We start from the raw sequence: 24,026 nt of genomic DNA, 5'->3' as shown, positions 1-24,026 counted from the left end.
GTGGCCAGGGAAATGGACATGCATGCTCACCCTTAAATGGGGAAGGGACAGGCACAAAAATAGCTGCCAGCATAGCAGTGGATTGGTGGCAGCTGGCCCTGTCCCAGATATCACAGCTGCCCTGGGCACAGAGGTGCCCTGGTAAGCCTCTGTCAGCCACTATGGTCAGGCCACATGAGCAGGGGTATGCCTTTACAGCAGCATGAATAGTAGTGGCACAAATTTATGCCACTACTTTGTGCTCTAGTGCATGCCCCTGCCCATGTGCTTTGGAGCAGGACACATTGTCCCATTGTTCCACATGCTGGGGAGGAGCTGGCTGAGGCACAGGGTGCCACAGCAGGGGCTAGCCATCCCCTGCGCTGAAGGAGCCTGTGCCCTGCCCAGCCAGGAACAGCACATGGAGATGGAGGAGCAAGCAGCCCTGGGAGCTGAGGCACCCTGTGCCCAGGGCTGCCTGCTCCTCCATGTACGCACACTGTGGAGTCCCCATGCGGAGGTACCCTATGCCCCAGTCAGCTGCTCCTTGCCTGGCTAGGATGCAGTGTGCCTCAAGACAGGGGAGCAGGCAGCCTTGGGTTGGTTACTCCCTTGTCTCCATGTATCTCAGCATGGGGGCTCCATGTGCAGCCCCTGCACTGGGGCACAGTGTGCCTCGAGACAGGGCACTGCCTTGTCTCAAAGCACATGAGCCCCAGCCAGCTGGTCTGTGGCTGCCCGGGGTGTAGTGTGCCTTAGCGCAGAGGCTTCAAGTGCCTCAGTGTGGAGGTTGTGCAGTGGAATCCCTGGGCTGAGACAGGCAGAGACAGGGGAGCAGGCCCAAGGCTGCCTGCTTCCCCTTCTTGGGGCACACTGCACCCCAGCCAGCTGGCTCCATGGCTGGTGGGGACGTAGTGTTCTTCAGGGCAGGGGCTCCATGTGCGCCTTAGGGTGGGGGCTCTGCAGTGGAGACCCTGCAGAGACACACGAAAACCAGGGAGCAGCCAGCCCAAGGCTGCCTGCTTCCCTGTTTCGAGGCACGCTGCGCGCCACCCAGGCAGGAAGCAGCTGGCTGGGGCACAGGCTTCCTCAGCACAGGGGCTTCACAGCATGTGGAGATGGGAAAGCAGGCAGCCCAGGGCATCTCTCCATTTGTCCCAGCACTCACCACTTTGGCATAGTTTGCACCACTTTTTTTCTAGAGGTTTTTCTTTTTCTTTTTTTTTTTGCTACCAGGAAATCCCAGTAGCAACTTTTGCCCCGGTGCTGCAAATTAGCAGTGCTGAGCACTGATTAACGTGCAACGTGTGCAATTTGTGGCGGCAGTGCGAAGAGCTTTTGCAGAACCACAAACCACACATGCCTACACATCTGGATCCAGCATATGAGTATAGCCCAAACTAACAACACTGAGGAGTCTGAACTGAACCAGTATGCTTGTTATACCAACAGTGTGGCCCTTCAGGCATTTATGTATTACTGTAAACTTAACCTTTGGCTTAGGGTTCAGACAGTGTTCCTAGAAATAACAAATCAGAGACGCTGTCAGCATGAAGATCTGAGACTATTATCCTGAGATCTGATAGGCATTATATACACATGAAATATTCAAAAAGACTTTTGTATCAAAGCGGTAAGTATTATATATCATTGTGTTCCTGGCTCACTGGGGGTAATTAATACTAATCACTAGGCAGATAAATGACTCTGGAAAAAGTCTCACCCACTGAAGGGAACTGCATAAGCTTGTTTATTCTAGTTTGAAAAAAGATAAAGCAGAGTACATAAAAAGACAGCTGTGATTTGGATTTAGAGATATACACAAATCCAAGAACTCACAACCCTGACTATTGGACCTGCCAGAGCCCCATGCAGACATATAAGACTTGATGAGCTTAGGATGTGTGTAGATTGTTCATTGTTAAGACTGGCCTCTGTAATGCTTTTACCTAAAACATAACATTGGGCTTTTTGTAGATTAGCTGCTCACTGATTTACTCTGTCACTGTCCCTGATAGAAAACAAGCCTGCCTGTGGTGCTTTATGGCCAGACTTACTAGGGATAATCACAAAGATAGAGAAACTAATAAATATTAATACATTTAATACAATATAAAAAAGGTTAATTTTTAATGCATCTCCGAAGGTATTAAATCAGGCTGGATCAGGAAAGGAGTGGACAGCAGTGGCAGCATGAACTGCCACAGATTCCTGAGTTGCAGGGCAGTTGCTTGCCGCTCCACCAACAACATGCACCCCCCAATGGGGCTCTGAATGTTAGATTTTGGTGGTGGGCCTTGCCTCTCAATTCCTTGCCCTTCCAGAAGCTCTGCAGGACAGGATATGGCACTGCAGGCTGGATCCAGCCCAAGAGCCATATCTTTGACACAGGAAGCTTCTTTTTAAAAGGAAGCTTAAGTGTAAGCTGTGTTTCTTTAGACACTTTATATAAATGATATAATTTGTGTTACTTTCAGCCACGGTGTCCCTTGCTCCAAGGAGCACTTTTTCAGTAAGTGAACAAGACTTCAAGAAATGTTTCCCTTCAGTTTTCCAGGAGGGAGCCTGTTTGACAAGAGCTTCTACAGCCTGCCTACAAAACATCAAGATTTGCAAAATGTCTACACAAAGTCAGTGGTACATTTTTTATCTTGCATTACTATTTCAGAAGTTTCTACATTTAGAAGCAGATACAAATACAGAAACTGACCAACAGGTTGCAAAACGTCATTAATACCCAATTTCTTTGTATGCATGAATGTCTCCCCCCTACCCTGGACTATTTTCAATGGTTCTAAAGCCCACGGCCCCAGTTTTATGTACATGCTCACCTGCTCAGTAAGTAATATTGAGGTATTGCTGTATTTTTTACTGGTTTCTGATCCAAGTGTAACAAATCTTAGGAGAAAAAGTGTTAGTGAAATGCACCAAATCACTAGTTCCCAATTGTAGTGACAATCAAGGAAGATCTCATGCACATGAAGCAGCTGAAAGTAAAGATAAAAGGCAAAATTGAGAGTCATTAATTTCAAAAGGGTTTGTAAATGTCCAGATCATGTGGTTACAATAAAATAAAATAAATTTATCCTATACTTTTTCATACGGATTTGGTTACTATTTTGTAATTGATTTTTAAATTAATTTATATTCCAAAATTAACAGGTTTTCATTGAAGCACTGAGAAGGCCCACTAGAAGAGTAATCTAAATGGCAGAAATAAAAATTAGAAAGTGATATTCTCATTTTGAATGTCAGTAGTGACAGAAATGCATATTATACAAGGCTATTCTAAAACAAAACAAAAAGGTCAAGCTTGTGAAGTAATTGCATTTGATTGAAAACAATTATGTTTATGTTGTAATTGACTAGATTAAAAGGAAAACTGAATTCAAATAATGCTACTAAACTTAATTATGTTCATATTAAAGTATTTATATTTAGAAACCAGGAAGAGGCAGTAAAATTACTTTTGGTTAAAAGAGGATAAAATATTGCCAACAGGTGAAACAACCCTATGATTAGGTGCACGTGCTCAAGCAAGTATTTTCAGTAATTATAATGTTTCAAAATAGCTTGCTTATTACTGTGCATTCCACTAGAGGGCAGCCTAATACTTGAACAACACAGTCTTTCTTATGTCCTACTGAGAACTCAGGATGACAATTTATAAAAAAGAAAGAAAGGAACAAAAGGAAAGTTAGGTTTCTGTGAATTATACTACATTATACTACACTGTTAAAATCTGAGTTACAAATAGATGCCAATCCCAAATGACCTTTTTAATGTAAGGGTTTGCAAAAGTAATTTGTTTATAGGTTGTAAAATACACAAAAACCAGTAGCACGGTTTGTTTCCTTAATTTATACTATTGGCAGAATGTTTGCCATTAAACGACATAAATTGAGCACTGTGTATTTCTCATAAACTTTGTAGAAAGTCACCAACAGATGTTAGTTATTTTCACTTTGCGTCCGGTAGAACTGCTTAAAGTAAAAATAATGAAAATAATATATAAATCCTATTTTCCTATACACAAGTAAAATTAGCTCACCTGTGCACAGCAGATAAATACAACTGAGATAGTCAGTAAGAAGGCAGATGAAACTATAACATCAACTGAGCGTTGAGGACCTCGCCGCTGAAAGTAAGGGAAATATTGACTGACCAAAAGAAAAATCACTGTAGTCATTAGGCAAACTTGTAGATCTAGTCAGGTTAATACTCCCTCACACCATCTAATCATGGATCACAACAGTATTTAAAGTTGTAGGTTACATTAAATAATGTATTTAACATTCTAATGTAATAAAAGCCTTTGTCTGTCTGTCTGGTCATAATGCTTTATTCACACTCTGATTGGTTGTCACAATGCTGACTGAAACAGCAAATCAGAGCGGGTTCCAGACAGGAGACAGTAGTAGTGTGGTGGAGCGCCACCATGATGGTGGGGACGGAGTGGACAGAGGTCCTGGGAGGCAGCGATGGCACAGGGTGGTGGGTGGCAGTGCTCCAACCCCCCTCACCATTCCTGATGGGCAACTGGCTAGTAAACAGTATAACTGCACGGTGATCCTTCCTGAGAACATTCAATACTAATGAAACAAGGAAAAACTGAGACCGCTCAGAAAAATTTAAAGAATAGGAAGTGTTTGATCAGCTCCTTACTGACCCAAAGCTGCTTCCACCTAAAGAGATTCCCCAACTGCTTAATGAAGTAAAGGAGTATGCTGCTTCAGGCCACAGTGAATTACTTAACCTGGGTTGACAACAGAATAGGGATGGGTAATTGCTGCCAAAATAACACATGTTCTACAGTACAAATATATTACACTGAGTGATTAACAGATTATTTCACATATCCATCCTCTTCCTCCTCTAGGAGTATAGGAGTATCTAGTAAAGGAGTATATCATATACAGTATATTTATGTTAGACTAGGACTTAGGAGTCTTAGTCTTAGTCAAGGACCAGAATCCTATTGTGCAAGGTGGTATATGAATAATGTTCCAACACATTAAAATTCTGACAAAAGAAGAAGACAAAGTTCTGGGCTCAGAAGATGGCCTGTAAAGGTACATTTTATTGTTTTTAAAAAAATCTCACTGCTGGGTACTTATATAGCAAGAAACTTCTGTAATAATATAATGGCTTTTGCTGAAAGGTTTTTAAGATCTGAGCACCCTCTGCTGGATTGACAAACAAGATGGTCATGAAACGCGTACATTTTTACTTCCTACATTCTTTTCTCTTCTGAAAAATATTACTAGCTGTGTTCCTAAGAAGTACAGGAGTTCTAGAATGCAAACATTATATTTACTTAGTTGGAACACACTGAAAACCTGAACAAATTCAATGCAAAATATTTCTTAAATCTCCAGCTTCTTCCTGGACAATAATCAAAGTGAACACTGAAAGTAGCTTACCTAAGAATGAGTAGAATATGCACATGTGGTAGTCATGAAAGCAAAAAAAATGGGGAAAATGAAAATACTACATATGGATGTAATTTCAAAGTCTCACCATCTTGAATCACAACAGAACACACAAGTTGCATCAAGGGAGCAAAGGCAAAGAGGTCTCTCTTTGCCTTACATACACACACAAGTTGGCATAGCGGATTTAAAAGGGGGCTTTGAAATAGCAGAGTTGTGTAATTCAACAATTAAGTGCTTTGGCAAAGCTGTGAATGCTTTTCTGCTTGGCTCTAGGCTATACTTTCATAAGAAATAAATTTACTCAAAAATGCACTGGAAGAGAATTATCTGACAAATTATTTTTTAGACTACGCTGTAATCCATACTATATCAACTGACTCATAGGTTACATGACAGGCTGAATTTCATGTGGACAAATCAAATTCTGGGTATTTATAGATTGAAGACACTTATGTAAGAAGTGCAAGTTTCTACTAAAATAGCTCTGTGAAAGCAGGGTGGGACAGGGGAGGGCACTACAAATGTTTGAGATGGATATTTCTTAGTAAATCTGCTGCTGTTGCCTGAGATCTAGGGAAGCATGCTCCAAACAGCTCTTGGATTGCAATCACTTGATCCTTCGTTCGCTCTGCTATGTCTATCAAGAGCCTACAGAATGACTTAACTGGTTTTTGTAGGAACAAATGACAGGATTTGTCTTTTATCCAAGCAATGGAGAAATGCATCTATATTTCATGAACATGTTTTCAGTAAGAAAATGATCAGGTGAACTGGTTGTGGTAGAAGTTAAAATATTTCCTTAAAGAAAGGCAGGCCCTTGATTTCAGTGGTTGATAACATTTGAAATGCATAAGGCACATGTATACCAACACAGGTCTTCTGCCTTTAGAGAAATCAGGTGAAGAATACCAGCTTTCCAATAACAGAACATGGATTTATATTTACAATAAACAAATGAGAGAAAAAAAATATTTTTTTACCTTCAGATAGGATCGGAGAGAGAGCCACATTTTTATGTTTTGCACTTTCTTTAACCGGAAGTGAGGAACTTCTGATTTTCTTGCTCTTCTAGCAGATGTTAAATGACCAAACAGTTTGGCAAAAAGTAACCTCTACAAAAAAAAAAATCGACAGTTTTACTATTAAGGAATTGTTCCTGTCTGAAGGATAGGGAGGAAAAAAGAGGTAACTTGAAAATGCAAATGCATCTTTGCAACATTATTGGGAATTCATTGGGCAAATTGAGTCAAATCGATGGGCAAATTACAGCAAAATCTCCAGAAACCAGACCATTACAAGCTGGCACGCTTTGTTAACTGGCATGCTGGCTTGTAAGGAAAAGTGAAACCGGCCCGGGGGAATAACAGGCTGCGCAGGACCCACCTCCCTGTCCCGCAGGGCCTGCGGGGAGGGTCGGTGACACCCTGGACCCAGGCAAGGATGCCTGTTCAGGCCGCTCAATTAACCAACATATTTTGTTATCCAGCATCCCCCATTCCTGGGGGATGCCAGATGACAGAGCTCTTACTGTATTAGAAATCTGAAAAGAAGTTTCAAATTTCCCTCAGAAAAGCTCTGTGACAGGAAAGCCTGGCAACTACAGAAGCTGGTAAAACTGGAGAGATCGGCAAGAAACAGAGCACTTCTGTCCTATGCTCTATGTCCCCAGGCCAGTGCTTCTCTACCTTTTTAAAATTTTTTTTAGATTTAGGGCACCTCTCTATAACTTCGTTAATTTTGGCAGCACCTCGGTTAAGAATCACTCTTGGCTGACTCCGCTTACCTTGGTGACTGGCAACTGGGGTACTGATGCCACAGCAAGAAGGAACTGCCTCATGCATCTTGTGCACAACCAGACTGGGAAGGCCTGTGGCAGGAACATATGCTCCTACCTGCATTGGGGTTATCTAATAAACCTAAAGCAGGCAGGAATCTCCACTCTTGCCCCAGCCCTTCCTGGTCCAGACTTCCTGGGCACTCGTTCTGGAAAGAGGCATGCAAGACAGCTCCATCCATACTGTGCACCTCTGTTTTTGGGAGGTACTATGTGGTCTCACCAGACCATGTGGTCCTAATCTGGCTGTGCACGAGGTGTGCAGGGCAGTTCTACCTAATGGCCATGACACCCCGGTTGAGAAACATTGCCCCAAGCTATAAAGACTGAACGCTGAACTGAAGACAAATGTGCTCCATTCAAAAGCTTGTCTAAATCTATCCCAACTAATCAGATAGTCCAGTAAAAGTTACCACCCACAAAAATCCTTGCTTCTCACATATTTCTTGGACTATCGTAGTTACAACACCATAAGTAATACTACTAATTTTCTTTCCCTTCTCTAAAAGGATACAGTAAGAGGCTTCTTATTAAACCTACCTGTTTATATGTTCTCTCTGCTACACAGAGCAGAAAAAAGAAAATCCACACAAGGGACACACGGACGACAAAACTTATTATAACCATTGAAAAAACAAGTATGTCTCCATTTGACCCAAATGCAAGAACGTAAAGTTCAGTAGCAGAATGTGTAGCTAGTTGTTCCAAATCTGCAGCTTGGGAAAGTCGAAATACAAATGGTGTTAAACCTAGGATTAGGGAGACTAAGTTTCCAAAAATCTGGTATCCTATTCCTGGTATATAGCTGTTCACCTAAAAATTGAAGAAATATGATTGGATTTAATTACATGCTTATTAGTGTCAACAAATCTTAGCTACAACTTTGCTATTTATAAAGTTTGTTTTAACTCACATCACGTGCAAAACAAAGTATTTTCCAAATACCTCTAAAATTTACTTTTACAAAATATACAGCATAATGAAATAGAGGTGAGGATGCATCAATAGCTATAGAATCAGATGAAAACAGTTTCTGCGCACTGAAAGATAAACAAATAAATACAAGCCCTAAAAATAATCTATATAATGAATTAAAAAAGGATAGTCAGCAGAGTAGCTGAGTATAAAGTTTTTAATTTAAAATAAATCCGACAAAATGTGTACAAATCATTCTGATCACTTTTGTTTATGTATGTCCTGCTCTCTTCTGTTTTGTCTTCTTGATTTGAACTCTGTGGGGCCCCTATCTTTCTAAAGGTTTGCACAGCTCTTAACATATAGACAGTCAATCCTGACTACGTATTCAGATGCAACTTAATAATCCCACAGGACTATGTTGTTCTTAGGAGTAACACCCAAAAAGTTGAATTAAATATATAACAGTATTGCAAGGAGACATGGCATTAATTCTTTTAAAGGTCTGCTTCCTAAAGTAAGCAAACTAAACTCCAGCTTTCTAATACTGAAATCTGCATCTTTAATATAGATCTAACCCCCAAAACATGACAGCGCCTGTTCCCAGGAGCCCAAGGATCAGAAGTGATATTCACAGATCATTTCAGTTTCGGAAAACAAATAAAAGAAACATTCAGGTTAACTTACTATATGGGTCTACAGTAACCTAAAACAAGTACAGGCAACCCCCACTTAGCGCTCTTAATTGGTTCCTGAAAAACCAAGTGTTAAGTGAAACCGAAAGTATCTGATGACCCAAGATGGCGACTGCAATTGTTTTTAATGACCCAAGATGGCGACCACAACTGCTATAACGAAACTTGCTGAGCACTACGTCAAATCAGGTATCAATTTAAAATAAGCATTATAGTGAAATACTGCTAAGTGAAACAGTGTTAAATGGGGGTTGCCTATACGACTGAACCCAAGATTCACTTGTATAACTACCAATGACAACCCAAAGAAATCACAATGAGATATATTATGGAGCAACACTACCAATGGATTTGTTGATTACAAAAGAGAAAATATCTGCCAAAAATGAAGACTTCAGATTCCTAAGTGTAATTTGCATAGGGTAAAAGAAAAAGAATACTTACTCTGTTCATTATCATGCCGCTGATTTCAAGCACGGACATATCAGCTTTCTTGCAATCGTTACCTTCCCATACAATTGCACTTATTTTTTCTAGTCCTGGGTTTGAACTGTGGAGCCACGGCAAATGACTCTACAGGAAAAAACAGTATTGATGCATATGCAGTAAGTATCATATCACTATCAACAATATTTACTCTAATGTCAATACTTTTGCTGACACAAACTGTATAACTGTCATGAACACTGCCATATAGAGCTTTTATATGTAATGTATTTTGTGAAATGTTTTGCAAAATGAGATTGTCTGTATGCTTCTTATTACACAATGCCCTTTAGCCTCGAATGTTTTTCAACACACAGGAAAAACCTCATAAATGTGAATGATGGACAGGAGCACAGACAGATTTCTCAGTTTTTTCAAGATTCTTTCTTAACATAAAGAATCTCGCTCTTATGGTTTTGGACAAACCCTTGGTAAAGCAATATTTGCCTGTGTTCATAGAAAGCCTAAAACAATAGCTTCCAGGTGCAAACAACATCCATTTGGATGAATGGAACAAACTCAAAAGCCACTGGTTTAAAATGTCAGCAATTGAATGAGAAGTGAAATGGGTTAAACATAAAACAAGATAAGAAAACACAATAATATGGAGCTGTACATAGGAATAGCAACATTCAGTGGGATTAAAGGGTGGGAAGGATGCAAAGAATGACAGAATGATAGGGCTGAAAGGGATCTCAAAAGGTCATCAAATCCAGCCTCCTGCTTAAGGCAGGACTGTGCTTGTCTAAACCATCTCAACCAAGTTCTTGTCTAATCTGCTCTTAAAATCTCCCAAAGGATGGAGATTCCCTTAACCTCTCTCTCTGCAAACTGTTTCAGTGCTTAACCCCATTCATAATTAGCTAGTCCTTCTTAATATCCCAGCCAAATTTCCTCTGATGTACTTTAAGATCGTTAATTCTTGTCTTGTAGCCTGCAGCCACAGAGAACAGCCTATTACTAACATCTTTACAATTGACAACTTGTCAAATCCCTGCCTCAGTCTTGTCTTTTCCAGACTAAATAAGCCCATGTTCTTCCAACCTTTCCTTGTAAGGCCTATTTTGCTTCATTTTCCTGAAAAGCTTGGGAAACACAGTGAGAATCCTGGTGAAAATGTATGACGCTGGGTGCCAAACTGCAATAAATTCTGAGGTCACTTTTCCTAATATATATTTGTGCATCTCAGTCCTTAATTCTAACCAAGGCCTTATATCTCAGCTTTAGAGAATTGGAATAGAAACAAGGTATCTAATATAGCAGCCCTGTGTAATCCATTCATCTAACTGAACATACAAAATATTTACATTTATTAGGCTCTCTCTAACTATTAGACTACTTTTGCTGCCCAGCACCAGAGACAACCAGAATTCTATTGTTGTGTAGCATGTAGTTTGGAACCCATTGGCAAAGCATTTGACAGTTTCTCTTGTACTAGCTGACTGCACTGAAAATATGAATTACACATATATCTTAAGGGATAGAGGCCACTGCTAGGCACCAAAAGTTTCAAACCTTGCTGGCAACTATGGTTGGCTTGCAAAAGAAGTGTTATTTTCCAAAGATTTCAAAGTTTAGTCCTATTTTTGTTCCAATGCGAAACAAAAGCATAACCAAATCACTGAAGTTGAGACTGAAACAGGTCTCAGTTGAGGTCTCTATTTGGCCCGAGGAATATTTAAATACTCACACAGAATGGAACAATACCAACAGAAGAGACTGAAAGAGAGACAGTAACTCGAGCAGCAGTTGCTTTGGATGTGGAGAAACAGGAGTCAAGGGACTTTAATATGGGTCTCCTATATCCTAGCTGAGTGCCCTAGCCACCAGGCATAGGATCATAGGACCACAGGAAAGTAGAGCTTGAAGGGACCATATGAGGTCATTTAGTCCATCCTCCTGATCAAGGCAGGATCATCCCTGACTAAACCAACAGTCAAGTGTCTGCTTTGGCAGTCTAAAGGAAGGGGGTGTCCATGTCTTTTGTTTTGGACTTGAACCTTACAGATAAAAAAATTGTCATAGTATTTCAACAATGAAAAATTAGTTTTGACAAACTGAAAAACATTTTTAAATGGAAACATTCCCAATCAGTTCTAGAAATAACCCATGCTTAGAATAAAACTTTTGATTGCTTGTGACATTTAAAAAAATTTTTTAACTGTTTTAATTTATATAATGAGGCAACAGCTTTTAACAGCCACTAGCATCACGCACTACATGTGGATGAAGGCAGTGACATGTAACCAGCATGTTCATATTATGGGGAAGTATATAAAGAAAGGCTTACTACCTTGACTAAAACATACAACAGATGTTTATTACCTGTTTTAAGCTAAATCTTTTCTAGAGAATGGTTTTTCTAGGATTCACTTGGATCCTCTGTATTGCTAAAGCCTGTCAGCTGGTCATATTATTAGTGTTACATCAACAGAACCTAAACTACACCACTGATAAAAACAGTTTAAAAACTGGGTGAATTGTGAGAGAATAAAGTGTTTAAGGAATAGCTAGGATAGCTTCCAAGCCAGAAAGGCTCATTTTGATCTAATTCAGAGTTCCTTACCTCTGTATTTCAATAATGAATAACTCTGAGGCCTAATTGGGCAGTTCTATGCTCTGAGTGGCAGTGGTGCTCAGGGCAGAGGCTGTAGCTGGGACAGAAGCAGAAGTGGCAGGTGCACCCCCCTCTCAAGTCAGAGCCCAGGACTGGTGCCTGGTTGCCACTCAGTTATACTACTGAGCATATGAATAACTTACACTCTTCTTTTTGACAGATAACTACTCCCCAAAAATAAACTGCATTAAAGTAATTTTGAGACAGAAGCGGGGCTCCTGGCACATGTTCATTAACAGTGTGATGGGATGTGATGCAGGTTCCCAATGGTGTGATGTAGCATGATACACATGTATGGCAGGAGGTGCAATTGTGGGATCCTGCGTCATATCCCATTACACCATACTGCTGGTGCTGGAGGAGCCCAATACCAGGTTCCTCATACACTGGCAAGTAGCAAACTTTGCTTTCTGTGCTCCCCTGGTTGGGAGCCCCAATTAGCTGACTGGAACTCCCAATCCTGGGAGCACATCATGCACACCTGTGGCTGGGAGTGAATGGTGCACTTCCCCAGCTGAGTGTCCTGATCAGCTGAGGAGCACTCCTGGACTCTGGAGCACATGGGAGTCTTGAAAGGCTCCTGTTTGCTTCATCCAAAGGCTGGGCACTAGCCACATGTTCAATCAAAGGCATGGTAAGAACCAGCCAAAAATCATTACATATATTTTGTGTAATAACTGTGGTTTATCCCTTGTTTTATCACACCATTAATTGATTGAATGTGTGCCCAGGTCACTACTTAAGACATGATTAAGCAGTTAATCACATCTTAACTATAACATCCATGAGGGGCCCATGTGAAAGCAAACACAGATGAGCACAGATGTGTGGTGTGTGGCACCACACATGGGGGAGGAGGGACCCCAGGATGTCCCGAGGTCAAAAAAACCCATGCCAGAAAAAAGTAGTGTGGCACACATGGTGGCAGCACGCACCACCTAAAACCGAAGTCTGGCTGGCCGGAGACATGCTCCAGCTGCTGGCCAGAATTCCTGAGGCTGCAGCCCTGAGAGGCCCCCAGGACCCCAGGTAAGGCTGCTGGGGTCAGCCCAGTTGCTGGCCCCAGCCTCCCCTACCCCACCTGGGGTAACCTGCCACATGCCAGAGCATGCATGGCATGGGTATTCCTCAAGGACAAGTAGCAGCGGCACAAGATGTGCCACTGCTACCTGTCCCCAGGTAAACAAACATCCGTGCTTGTCTGGATGCGCCCTTAATGTTCTTTCTTTTGTGGATTTAAATTTGAAGCCATGGTCCAAAATGAATGCCTCAAAAACTATTCTACATAAATAAAGTTTTTCATAGTTTCGTAGTTGGTAGGGTCGGAAGGGACCTAATCAGATCATCAAACTTATTCGAAAGACTTATTTTGGCTAACTTGTTCGAAAGACTTAACATCTATTACAGTCAGTAATTTTGCCAAAACACAGACATCCAATTTTTTACGCTCTGGTCCTTATTTCTTAACCTTTTATCTGTACCTATCAGCTATATCAAGTTCAACGCCTTTCATAAATTTAAATACATGTCTAATGAGAACAAATTAATTTTTCTTTCCTACATATGTGTTGCACTTCCCAAAAGACATTGGTAACAAACTAAGAACAAAATGGATAAACTAAACTTTTGGAGTTTTGATTACAGTGCTACAAATAGACATGTGCCTATAGCCAATGTGCCAAAGCTAGTAGAACTGAAGGCAGGATGTGCTCCCAATGTAAAATTAAAATTATTTGAAACTAACCTGATGAAATGGGTCATCTCTATATTCTTTCTTTCCACATGGGTTGACTTGAGGGCTTTCTACATCTGTCTCACTGGTACAGGAAGAATGGCATTCTGCACAGTGCAAAAGGTCTTCCCATAGTACATCTTCTGTTTCTGATTCTGGCCTTGTGCTCTCAGAATCCTGCCTCGAACTTGAACATCGAGAACTACAACTAGTACCTGACTTAGGTGCATCCTGAAAGAAGAACATAGGCATAAGCATTAAAGCAGTCTAGGGCACTCCATCCCTTTTCCTAAAAGGTCAGTTTCAAAGTTTATGTATCTATCTATTTGATTTTTATGCCCCAAGAAGCCTCAGAGCATCTTGCAGCTTACAATAAAGACAGCTAAAATAATTAAACCATAAAACTGTATTCCAAAAAATACCTGGAACCTAACCCCACCTGCTAAAAGCCTGCTCAAATGAAAAAGCTCTTACTGCACTTCCAAAAGATAGCCAGGCTCAGGGTCTGGCAGGCCTCAAGGAAAAGGGAGTCCCAGAACTGTACAGCAACAATCAAGAATGACCTCCCACCTGGCTGAGCTAAGCAAACGTGGCGCACACAGATACTTGCAGGAGGTCACTCAGCTGATGTTAGGGATCATTATGGAGCATAACGAAGAAGGTAGTCACTTTTGGTGTATAGGACTCAGGACAGTTAAGACTTTATAATCAAGACCAGCACCTCACATTGCAGCTGCCAAGCTAATGGAAACCATTCCAGACTCCGGAGCACTGGAATAATGTGCTCCTGGTGACATGCTCTTGTCAGAAGGTGGGGTGCCACTTTCTTTACCAGCTGCAGCTTCCAGACAGTCGAGACCAAATGTTAAAATATACCTTTTAGTGTTCTCTTCTAAAAAGCAGAATGTAGAACCTGGAATTACTCCAGCAACTAGCAAGGGTACATGGCTTTCTGAATTAAATGTAAATATTCCCTAATGCATGAACAGTCTTTCCATTCAACAATTCCAACTCTTCTTGAACCAAAAATCTTCTTTTACTGCTACAGCCTCCTCTAAGTTTATCTTGTTCTCAATGGTGAAGGAAATACTGGGACACATCAACAGTAAATACCAAGCAAAATCTCAGTACAAGTACTATTAATTCATTTTAAAATGTTTAACTATCAGAGTGTAGATTGTCTGTTCTTGTTAGAAGTCATGCTTCCACTGTCTTCAGCAGGTCATTTTGCCAAGACAAAAAAAAAAAAGGTTTGAAAAATGTTATATTGAACCTGCCCTTCTTTTTGGAACATAAGTTGCAAAATTAATGCAGAATGGAAATGTTAATGCAGCCACATAGAAATGTGTGGCTTTCTGATTTAAAAAAAAAAATTAGAGAGATATGTTGAATTACAGAATTACTCCTATGTACAACTAAACAGTAAAACTCTATACTGCATACAGTAAATGCTAACCACCTAATAAGCACCACTCAGTTCTGAAGAAAATACAGTCAAAACATTAACGGAGAGTTTGTGCTGCAACAATAGTCTATTGTTAACAAGCAAATAGTGAAGCAAGCTTTCAATGTATCATGATTGTCTCATCTATGAGCAAGAGCTCATCAACTGACTTAGCAAAAAAACCGCCTTGAGATCAAATGAAACATTTACAGATTCTAAAACTATTGCCTAGCTTCCTTCCTATTACATGGGCTTGGTTTCCCCACCCATGGCAATTAATAGAAGAAATGTAAAGTTAACAGACACTGGTGATCTGTTATACCATACTGACAAACCTTTAAACATTAGAAAAAAGAGAGCAAGAGTAAGCCCATTCAAAGTACTCAGCTTCTGGAAAATTCTGGATGTTACATCAAGAATACTTAACACTCATTTTAATATTCTTATAATAAGCTGCATTGTGCAAGAGCTAGATACACCCAGGTCAAAAAAGTATTTGACAGTAGAGAATTAAATGGCTTAGAAATATAAACCTGTATTTTTACTGTCAGATATAGCAGCTCCAAAAAGAAGTTATGATTATAAAGCACTATGCAGTGCTATGCAGAAATAACAGAAAAAGGGATGAATGAGCTAGCTCAGGTTCAAAATGTAGTAGTCATATTAGCCAAAAATAATTGAAAAAACGAATACTTTTAAGGAACGTTTTACATTCACATCTAGAAAAACATCCACATTGGAGAAACCCCTTACATAGACAGAACTCAAATGTCGAATCAAATTCTCCTTTTTGGCTCTATGTTCCTCATAAACGGACAACACTAAGCAGAACTTATTCGGAAAGATATTAAATTCGCTAAATTGCAATCTGATATATGTCACCACGAATTCTGTGTCCAAATACCAGGGAGGGTGCACTAATACCAACCAAGTAATGACAAAAACTATAAGCAGGTGCCTGTCAGACAAAAAAGATGTCTCTCACGTAACAAGAAACAATTAATTCCTTAGATGAATGACTTCTCCCAGCAGAGGACTGTTGCCACAAGGAGATGACTGCTGCCATACAGAATCAGCAATCTTCAGATGAGAGAGCTACTCATTCAGGTCCAAAGAACAGAGCAAGAGCTTAGCAGTCAATACTGTAATATCCTTCTGTGAAAAATATGCTGAGGTTCAAATTGAATTAAACCAAACTGCAAACAGCACTCATTCCCCAAAGACAGTGATTTCTGAAAAATATTTGTAAAAGTATAATGATTCTGCCTATTAACAGAAGATTGGTAAATCTAGAATTACTTTAGAAGAAAGAAATATATTCAATAAAGTATCCATACATTTAAATTAACTATAGAAAGGATATGTAGGAATAGAACATACCTCTGCAGGGTAGTGTTTCTTATAATGGGATTTCCTGTTTCGAAGAGCACAATCACTGGAGGCACGTTCTACGTGACGGCGTAGAGGGTAGCCAGTTTCTGGCCCTTCCTCACTTGAAACTTCATCAGATACATTTGTTATTGCCCTGTGGGAATCCTAGGCCAATCAATAATTTACTGTTAGTAAGACACACATTACTACTTATTAAAATTATCTTTTAATTCAACTTTCAATTGAAGGTTCAATTGAGACTTTCTTTGAAGTCAGTTGTCTCCCCTTTCACCTCAGTTCTCAGGTTTTCCTCAGCATCACTTTTAATTCAATGTGGTATAGGAAAAGAAAACAAAAAAACTATTGCTTGCTCTCATGCACAACGATATCTATTCAATGACCCAAACAGGTATGGAAATGAGGAAAAGCAGGATCCCAGAAGAGATTCTGGCTCAGCAACCCTGAATCGATCAGATCGATACTTCCATAGAATGAATTGACTGACATTGAGATCTCTTGTCCAACTGAATGAGGAGATTCAATAGCAACTTCATAGCTCACACTTTTCTTAAGGTGTGTTTGTAAAACAACACAGTAACTGTAGTCTTCTAGCTCAATTTTCACCCCAACTTCTTAAAAAAAAAAAGTTGGAAGGGCTGATATTGGTAATTAGGGTCCCCCTCACAGGTATTGGAGGTTGGCTGGTAGATAGCAAGTCACCACAGACTAGCAGATTTCTTTCTGCTCTGCCTCCATCTCTACTACAGTCTCTTCCTCTACTACATGGAAGTATATCGATATGAGTAATATCAACCAGTTGCTATACAGTGTTCATTGGATAATCACAAGGGTTAGGGGGAGGGGGGGATTTCTAGTCAGTCTGGCTGTGCAACTTGTGTACTTTGAAGGAATTATATAGATTGCTTAGCACAGGCATAATTACACAGGATGAACCTGGAAAAGGTAGTAAATGTATAGGACATTTGCTTTGTCCATTAGGTTGCCGCTCAGAATGGCTAGTTCTGAAAGCAGGCGTTATGTATAGTGTCCATAGTAGCAGAGCTGCTTGCTTCTACGTCTTTCAAAAAGGAGTCTGAGCCATCAGCAACTATTTTAAAGAAACAGCTGATGTACTCACTTAAAGTCTTATAACCTTAAAATCAAACAATTTGTACAGAAGACCGAGTTGTCATTCTAGAGACGTACAAAGAGATTCAGATTATGAACAAATTAGATGAGGCTCTAAAAGTCTTTGCCTCATTTATGTAGAAAGAGAGATCCCAACCAACATCAGGAATCTTTCCCGTTCTCTATGCACTGAGATCTTGGGGGTAGAGGGGACGAAATCTGGTTACAGTGAAAATAAAAGACAATGATTCTCAACCAGGATGAAGAAGATACTTTAAAAGGTGCCCTATGGTGTGAAGAAATAAGCCAGGTATCAGGAGATAAATAGATAAACCATGAGACAGGAGAATAACTCAGGTGTCACACTAGGCAGTCCCTACCTGGCTGCTCCCCAAGCCCTACTACCTGGCTCCTCTGCAGGCAAGCACCGTAATAAATTAGGCTTTGAAATGGGGTACTGCCCAAACCACAAATATTCTGGAAGGGTGCCTTGAGTCTAGTGAGCGTTGACTTGAATTTTAAAAATTTCAGAAACACTCATCTAAGACAACCCATATTAAAAGATTTGGGTGTGGCTGAAATAATGTTCTTGTTAAAAGAAAAAAAAACCCTTTTGGGCACGGCACTCTGGTGAACTCCCTGAGAAGAGCTCACTGGCCAAGTTTGCAGACGACCCCAAGTTAAGCGGGAAGTGTAGTTACACTTGAAGATAGTCTACAGTTACAGGTGGACCTAGACATGCTAGCAAGTTGGGCGGATTGGAATCTGATGAAGTTCAGTGTTAAGAAATGTAAAGGACTCCACCTCGGGACAAGCAACCCCCAACACACCTACAGGCTTGGCAGCACCAAATTGACTAGCACCATGAATGAAAGGGACCTGGGAGTAATAATAGACCACAGTATGAATAGGAGCTGGCAGTGCGATGCTGTAGCCAGTAGGGCAAACAATACTCTGGCATGCACCAATCAATACATGTCCGGCAAAAACAAGGAGGTGACTCTTTTGCTCTACTCAGCACTGGTGAGAATGCAGTTGGAGTAGTGCGTCCAGTTCTGGGCACCACAAGGACATGCACAAGCTTGAGACAGCCCAAAGAAGAGCCACCCGTATGATCAGAGTCTTAAAAGGCAAGCCATATGAGGAAAGGCTGAGGGATCTGGGACACTTCAGTCTGAGGAAAAGAAGGCTGAGAGGGGACCTGGTAGCAGCTTACCGCTACACTAGGGGAGTAGATCAAGGGCTGGGTGAGCAACTGTTCACCAGAGCACCCAAGGGGAAAACCAGGAGTAATGGCCACTTACTCCTGGAAGAGTGATTTAGGCTCAATATTAGGAAAAACTTATTCACAATCAGGGTGTCCAGACTGTGGAATAAGCTCCCTCCAAAGGTGGTGCAATCACCTACCTTGGAAATCTGCAAGAGGAGACAGTCACCTTGCTGGGGTCACCTGACCCCCAGTTATCTTTCATGCTTGGTGCAGGTTGCTGGACCCAATGATCTTCCGAGGTCCCTTCTGGCCTTACAATCTATAAATCTATGATGGCCTTACTATAAATCTATACAAATTGCTACAAGAAAAACTACTTTGTAAATTTTCAGGTGGTCAGGAATAAGAGAAAAGGACTCAAGCATCAGAACTTCATCAAAAAATGAAAAGAAAATACTGAGGAACTGGAATGTCCTCATACTGGATCTGGTCCCTAAGCAGCTGAGAATCAATTACTTCTTTAGCTGTATGCGTGGATGTTAAAGCCTATTCAGCCAAAAAAGGCAATAAGCACACTCCTTTGGAGCTGGCAGCACCTAAGGTATGTGCCTGGAGCAGTATGGAAAGAAAGACCTTATGGAATACTCCCTGATGCCCAGACAGCATATCAGAATAGGAGGATAGCAATATGAATGCCATGTAGACCTGAGCATCTCAACCTATAGCTTCTTTGCCCATGTCACAAGATAGAAAAGCTATATTCCAGACAGCTCTGGTGCAAGTCTTCACAAATGGCAACCTATCTATAACATGTATTTGAACAAAATCAGAGTGTAACTGAAAGCCACCTGGAATAAATATGTGTTATAGTGCCCCCACTACCATAGGAGGTAGAATAATATAATGTTTCATTTTTGCTTCCATTCATTTTCCTCCAAGCTGCTGCACCTTTAGATTTTCGTATCCTGACAGTGATCCACGGTCATTGTCAAGCAACATATCCTTCTTCCTCCCTATTCTCTGCTTTTCAAAAATCAGCTTTCCATCCTCCTCTCCAGTTCCTGATGAAATTTCTATTATTGAGACTTTTCTGTTCCATGGGACAGGGAGGAAAAGGACACCCTTTTAGATCATCTCTCTGCCTTTGTACACAGGCATATGGAAAGGAGAAACGATGAATTAAGAAGACTGGCAAGGAAGATTTTGGCAGAGTGGACAGAGTCAGGATTTTTTGTCATTATTAGTGTGAAATTTGTAGCAGACAGCAGCAAACTTGGGCCAGAAAAACACCTACAACAGGCAAATCTGTACATAAGGCCTGAAATAACTGTAAGAGTGAGAGAGAGCGAGCGAGCATGCACACAAGATCACACCTGTTGGTGTGTTACATTAAAGAAAAAGAAAAAAAAACCCTAAGTCAGTAAAAATTGGGTACAGGAGATAAGCACTACTCTGTGTATATCCAAATGAAAAGGAATCTCGTTAGGGAGTCTCCACAGAAAATAGCAAAATGTTTGTTAATTTTTGTAAATGCTATTTTCTAATTTATAAGGGTTAAAATAACTCTTGAAGAGCATTTTTTTCAGAATACCCTAAGTTGCACATGGTTAAACCCAGGCATCACTACAAAGGTTTTAAGTGTTCTTCCTTCTGCAAAATTGAGGTAGTAATGGTGTATTTTAGCCCTGTGTAATTTTTTATGCATTTTTTTTAATAAAATAGTGCCTAGATCTCAGTGATATGCCTGAGAAAGAAAAAGAATATTGAAAAGATAAAAAAGAGAAAGCATTAGGGAACCAAGGAAAGAAAATAAGTGAACACCCTGAAGGTCAAACTTACACTTAAGCCCCAAGTACAATAACATGAGTTTTATTTAAAAACCTTTTTGCAAATTCATAAGTTAAATAGAGACTGGTTTAGGTTTAGATTAAATATCAGGAAAAACTTCTTAATTGTAGCACAGATTGACAATGAAATAAACTGCCTAAAGAAGTTCTGTAACCTCCTTTATTAGAGTTTTTTAAGAACCTGAATAGGTATTTGTCTGAGACGATTTAGGAATAGTTTGAGATGTAATGTGGCAGTGCTGCACCCTGGGCAGCAGTTGCACTCAGCTCCCCCACTAAGGCTATGTATACACCTTCAAATCATCCACCTTTCCCAGGTTTGCTTGAGAGAAAAACTGACCTGTACAGAAGTTCAGACAGAGAAACAAAGACTGCCAGTATGGATGCTGGAGCTGCCTAGAGCACACAGCCCAAACAGCTTTTCAGGCGTGTTTGTTTGTTTTTTAAGTGAACATAGGCAGGGATTGGCAGGGAAGGTGGGGGTGAGGTCTGTGCTGTGCACAGAAGAGTCCTCCAGCCTTTCCCAGCCCTGTGCTGTGCTGTGCTGTGCTGTGCTGTGCTGTGCTGTGCTGTGCTGTGCTGTGCTGTGCTGGAGCCCAGCTAAGGCTGGGCAGGGCATATGCCTGTATGCTTCCCTGCACCCAAACACTTCAATTCAGGCAGGGAACAAGCCAGAAGCAGAACATACCCCAAAGTCTAAATACACAGAGTCAAAAAGCCCTAGGCTGAATCAATTCAATCTTTGCAGGTTAGTCTAAGCTGCATAGACTGAACTGATAAGCAAGTGAACAGGCATTCACTTTTGATCCTAGAAATGCAGCCACACGCCTGCAGTGGCCAAGGCCAGAAGCTGGGGGGCACTAGGAAACACCTCCTAGCTCGGCTGGAGCAGACAGCTTGGGCTAAGGCTAGCCCACCCACCCTGTGAGAGGAAGCTTGCAGGGGAGGTTCAAAGCATCCTGGGATGCTGGAGGCTATGAGTTAACTCTGCATCTGGAGGGGATCTGGAACACAAGTTCAATAAACTGATTTTAACCTAAATCAGCTAAGGCTGATACTACATCCATCCAGATTTATCTTAAATCAGTTTTGGCCACTATGAAAGCTGTTTACATGTACTGAACTTCTGTTGTGTTACAGATTTGAACTGGTTTCTGATCACTTATATTGGGCTAGGGACAGAAACTACACATAAACCAAGTGCTTCAGCACAGTGGTTTTCCAGCCCAAAGCATTCAGGGGGCTTCTGCTCCCTGCCTGGCTAGGACTGATGCATGCTCTCCCTCACCCTGTGGGAGAGAGAAAAAGCAACAGTAAAGCACACTGGCTGTCTGTACAGAAGTTCTGTCTCCTTAGAGATATTCTCTAGGGAAACACTTCACTCCGGTTGTTTCCGTATTATTTTTATCCCAGAGTGGCCACTTTTACTCCAGGAGAAAAATTACGAACTGCCATACACTCTTGATTTCCCCAGGAAAGAGCAATGACTCTCCATGGAGAAACTGAACATCGTCCAAGTCCTAAGTCGATGACCAGGGCTTCTGTGACTTCTGCCTTGGTGCGCCCCCCCGCCTCTTAGTAATACTACTAGAAATAGCATCTATGCAAGGAGTTGGAATAGATGATCCTTCAGATCCCTTCCAACCTCATGATTCTATCCAAAGTGCTATGGCACAAATATAAATATAATTTGACAAACTATTACTAATTATATAAAACTGTTGCCAAAATCAATGAAGCACACTTACTTTGTGATGACTATGATTGTTGTATGCATTTCTGATGGTTCCTGTGTTCCAGCCTGCCTCATCTGGCCTAATCTCTTCACAGTGAGGTTCATGTGTTTGTGTGCCATCTTCACTGCTTTTGCCTGTCTTTTTTCCATCAAGGGAAACATAGCCATTATCAGTCTCTGTTGATTTATCTATTGAGCTCTTTGTTTTCTTTGACCTAAATTAAAAGCAAAAAGTGCATAAAATTACTGTATTCCCGGTAAAAGAAATATTCCTTTTAAACATCTAACTTTCTGCCATCCACATTTTTATTTTACTGTTGAGATGGATTAAAACTAGTACTTAAATCAAGCAACTGATGTAGCTGTGTTTTTACTCTTTTACCATTTCATAATCTTAACAAGTAATATCAAAATACCAAATAAAACTACAAAACCCAAATACATTAAAGAATGAAGTTATATAGACTACTAAAAGAGGCATGGACCAAGAAAAAACTTTATTTTACATCCCATTCCCTTAGTTTAAAAACTAAGCTTTTAGAACACTTACTTACTAACAATGAATGGAATGAATTCCCTTGATAGTAAAATAGTAACAAACAGAAAATATATTCACCAGCAGAAACATTCTCACCAGTTATTTCAACTAAAACTTCCTAGTTTTTGCACTTTAGGGACAAAAAAGTGCAGAACTAAGTCATCCAAAAGTATTGTTCTTTGATCTTCAATCCCTCTTTTCCATTCCAAATGCAGTTTATGTTTATTAGAAGATTTTCAGATGAGTAAAGCAGGTTGCTACCATTTAGTTTTGAGTGTTATACCTCCTCCAAAGAGGCAATATTAGTTTATCATCTTCAATCATTATGCTTAAGACCTCCTCTTGCAAAGTCTGAAAGAATTGCCTAAGTAAAGAATAGAAGACCTATACCAAATGACAATTCCTTGAGAGAAAGCAGGAAGAATGTGGACAGGAAGAAAGACGATAATTATAAAATGGCATACCTATGAAGTCTTCCTTGTAATTTGTTCCTCTTCTTTCATCTTACATACCAACGGTTTTGACTAATCAACAGATGAAGCAATCAGCAGAATTTTCAAAGATGGGCATACCTACAGCGCACTTTATATGACTGCATCTCCAAATTAAGATGCTGCCAGAGATATGAAGTCCAGGTGATTATGGAAGTAAATGTAGGGCTGTGTGAAGCTTCCGTCACTGATTTGATTTGGTGGAGATTCAGCCCGATTCGGTAGCCGAATCTCCGAATCAAAATCAAATCAGGAGACCCTTTAATCTCTACAAATTGAATCAGAACACTCCAAATCATTTTGGAGAGATCTGATGATTCAGACACAGATACAGCTTTAAATGATTTTTCTACATACGTCAAGGTACCAGGAGGCTCATGAATGCTGAGATGCTGGGGCAGATGGAGCATCCCACAGAAGTGCAGGGGGGTCCCCAGTGCACTCGGTGGTAGACCCAGAAGTGGACTAGACACACTTCTGGTTCACTTCCGGGTCCACCATGGAGTGTGTGGGTGACCCTGCACACCCTGGCTCAGCGACTGGTGTCAGGGTGGTGCGCCACCAAGCAC

General features: G+C 40.7%; 1 protein-coding gene across 2 annotated transcripts in view; it reads right to left on the bottom strand.

Annotated features, from left to right (window-relative positions):
- Positions 1-24,026, bottom strand: part of PHTF2 (putative homeodomain transcription factor 2) — a 240,976-nt gene that overhangs the window by 31,596 nt on the left and 185,354 nt on the right. Inside the window, exons 8-15 of one of the 2 annotated variants that reach the window (XM_019509475.1) lie at positions 22,442-22,643; positions 16,518-16,673; positions 13,706-13,924; positions 9,303-9,431; positions 7,789-8,061; positions 6,395-6,526; positions 4,031-4,117; positions 2,811-2,966 (exon numbers count right to left, since the gene is read on the bottom strand). In XM_019509475.1, coding sequence (XP_019365020.1) covers positions 2,811-2,966; positions 4,031-4,117; positions 6,395-6,526; positions 7,789-8,061; positions 9,303-9,431; positions 13,706-13,924; positions 16,518-16,673; positions 22,442-22,643 — 1,354 coding nt within the window. The remainder of the gene's footprint in view (positions 1-2,810; positions 2,967-4,030; positions 4,118-6,394; positions 6,527-7,788; positions 8,062-9,302; positions 9,432-13,705; positions 13,925-16,517; positions 16,674-22,441; positions 22,644-24,026) is intronic. The other variant, XM_019509476.1, reaches the window with a different exon arrangement.

Source organism: Gavialis gangeticus, unplaced genomic scaffold (assembly GCF_001723915.1).
Source record: "Gavialis gangeticus isolate Ggan-Ray unplaced genomic scaffold, GavGan_comp1, whole genome shotgun sequence".
NCBI classification, from domain to species: domain Eukaryota; kingdom Metazoa; phylum Chordata; order Crocodylia; family Gavialidae; genus Gavialis; species Gavialis gangeticus.
The sequence above is the reverse complement of the archived record's forward strand: the minus strand, read 5'-3'. Positions and strand labels throughout refer to the sequence as shown.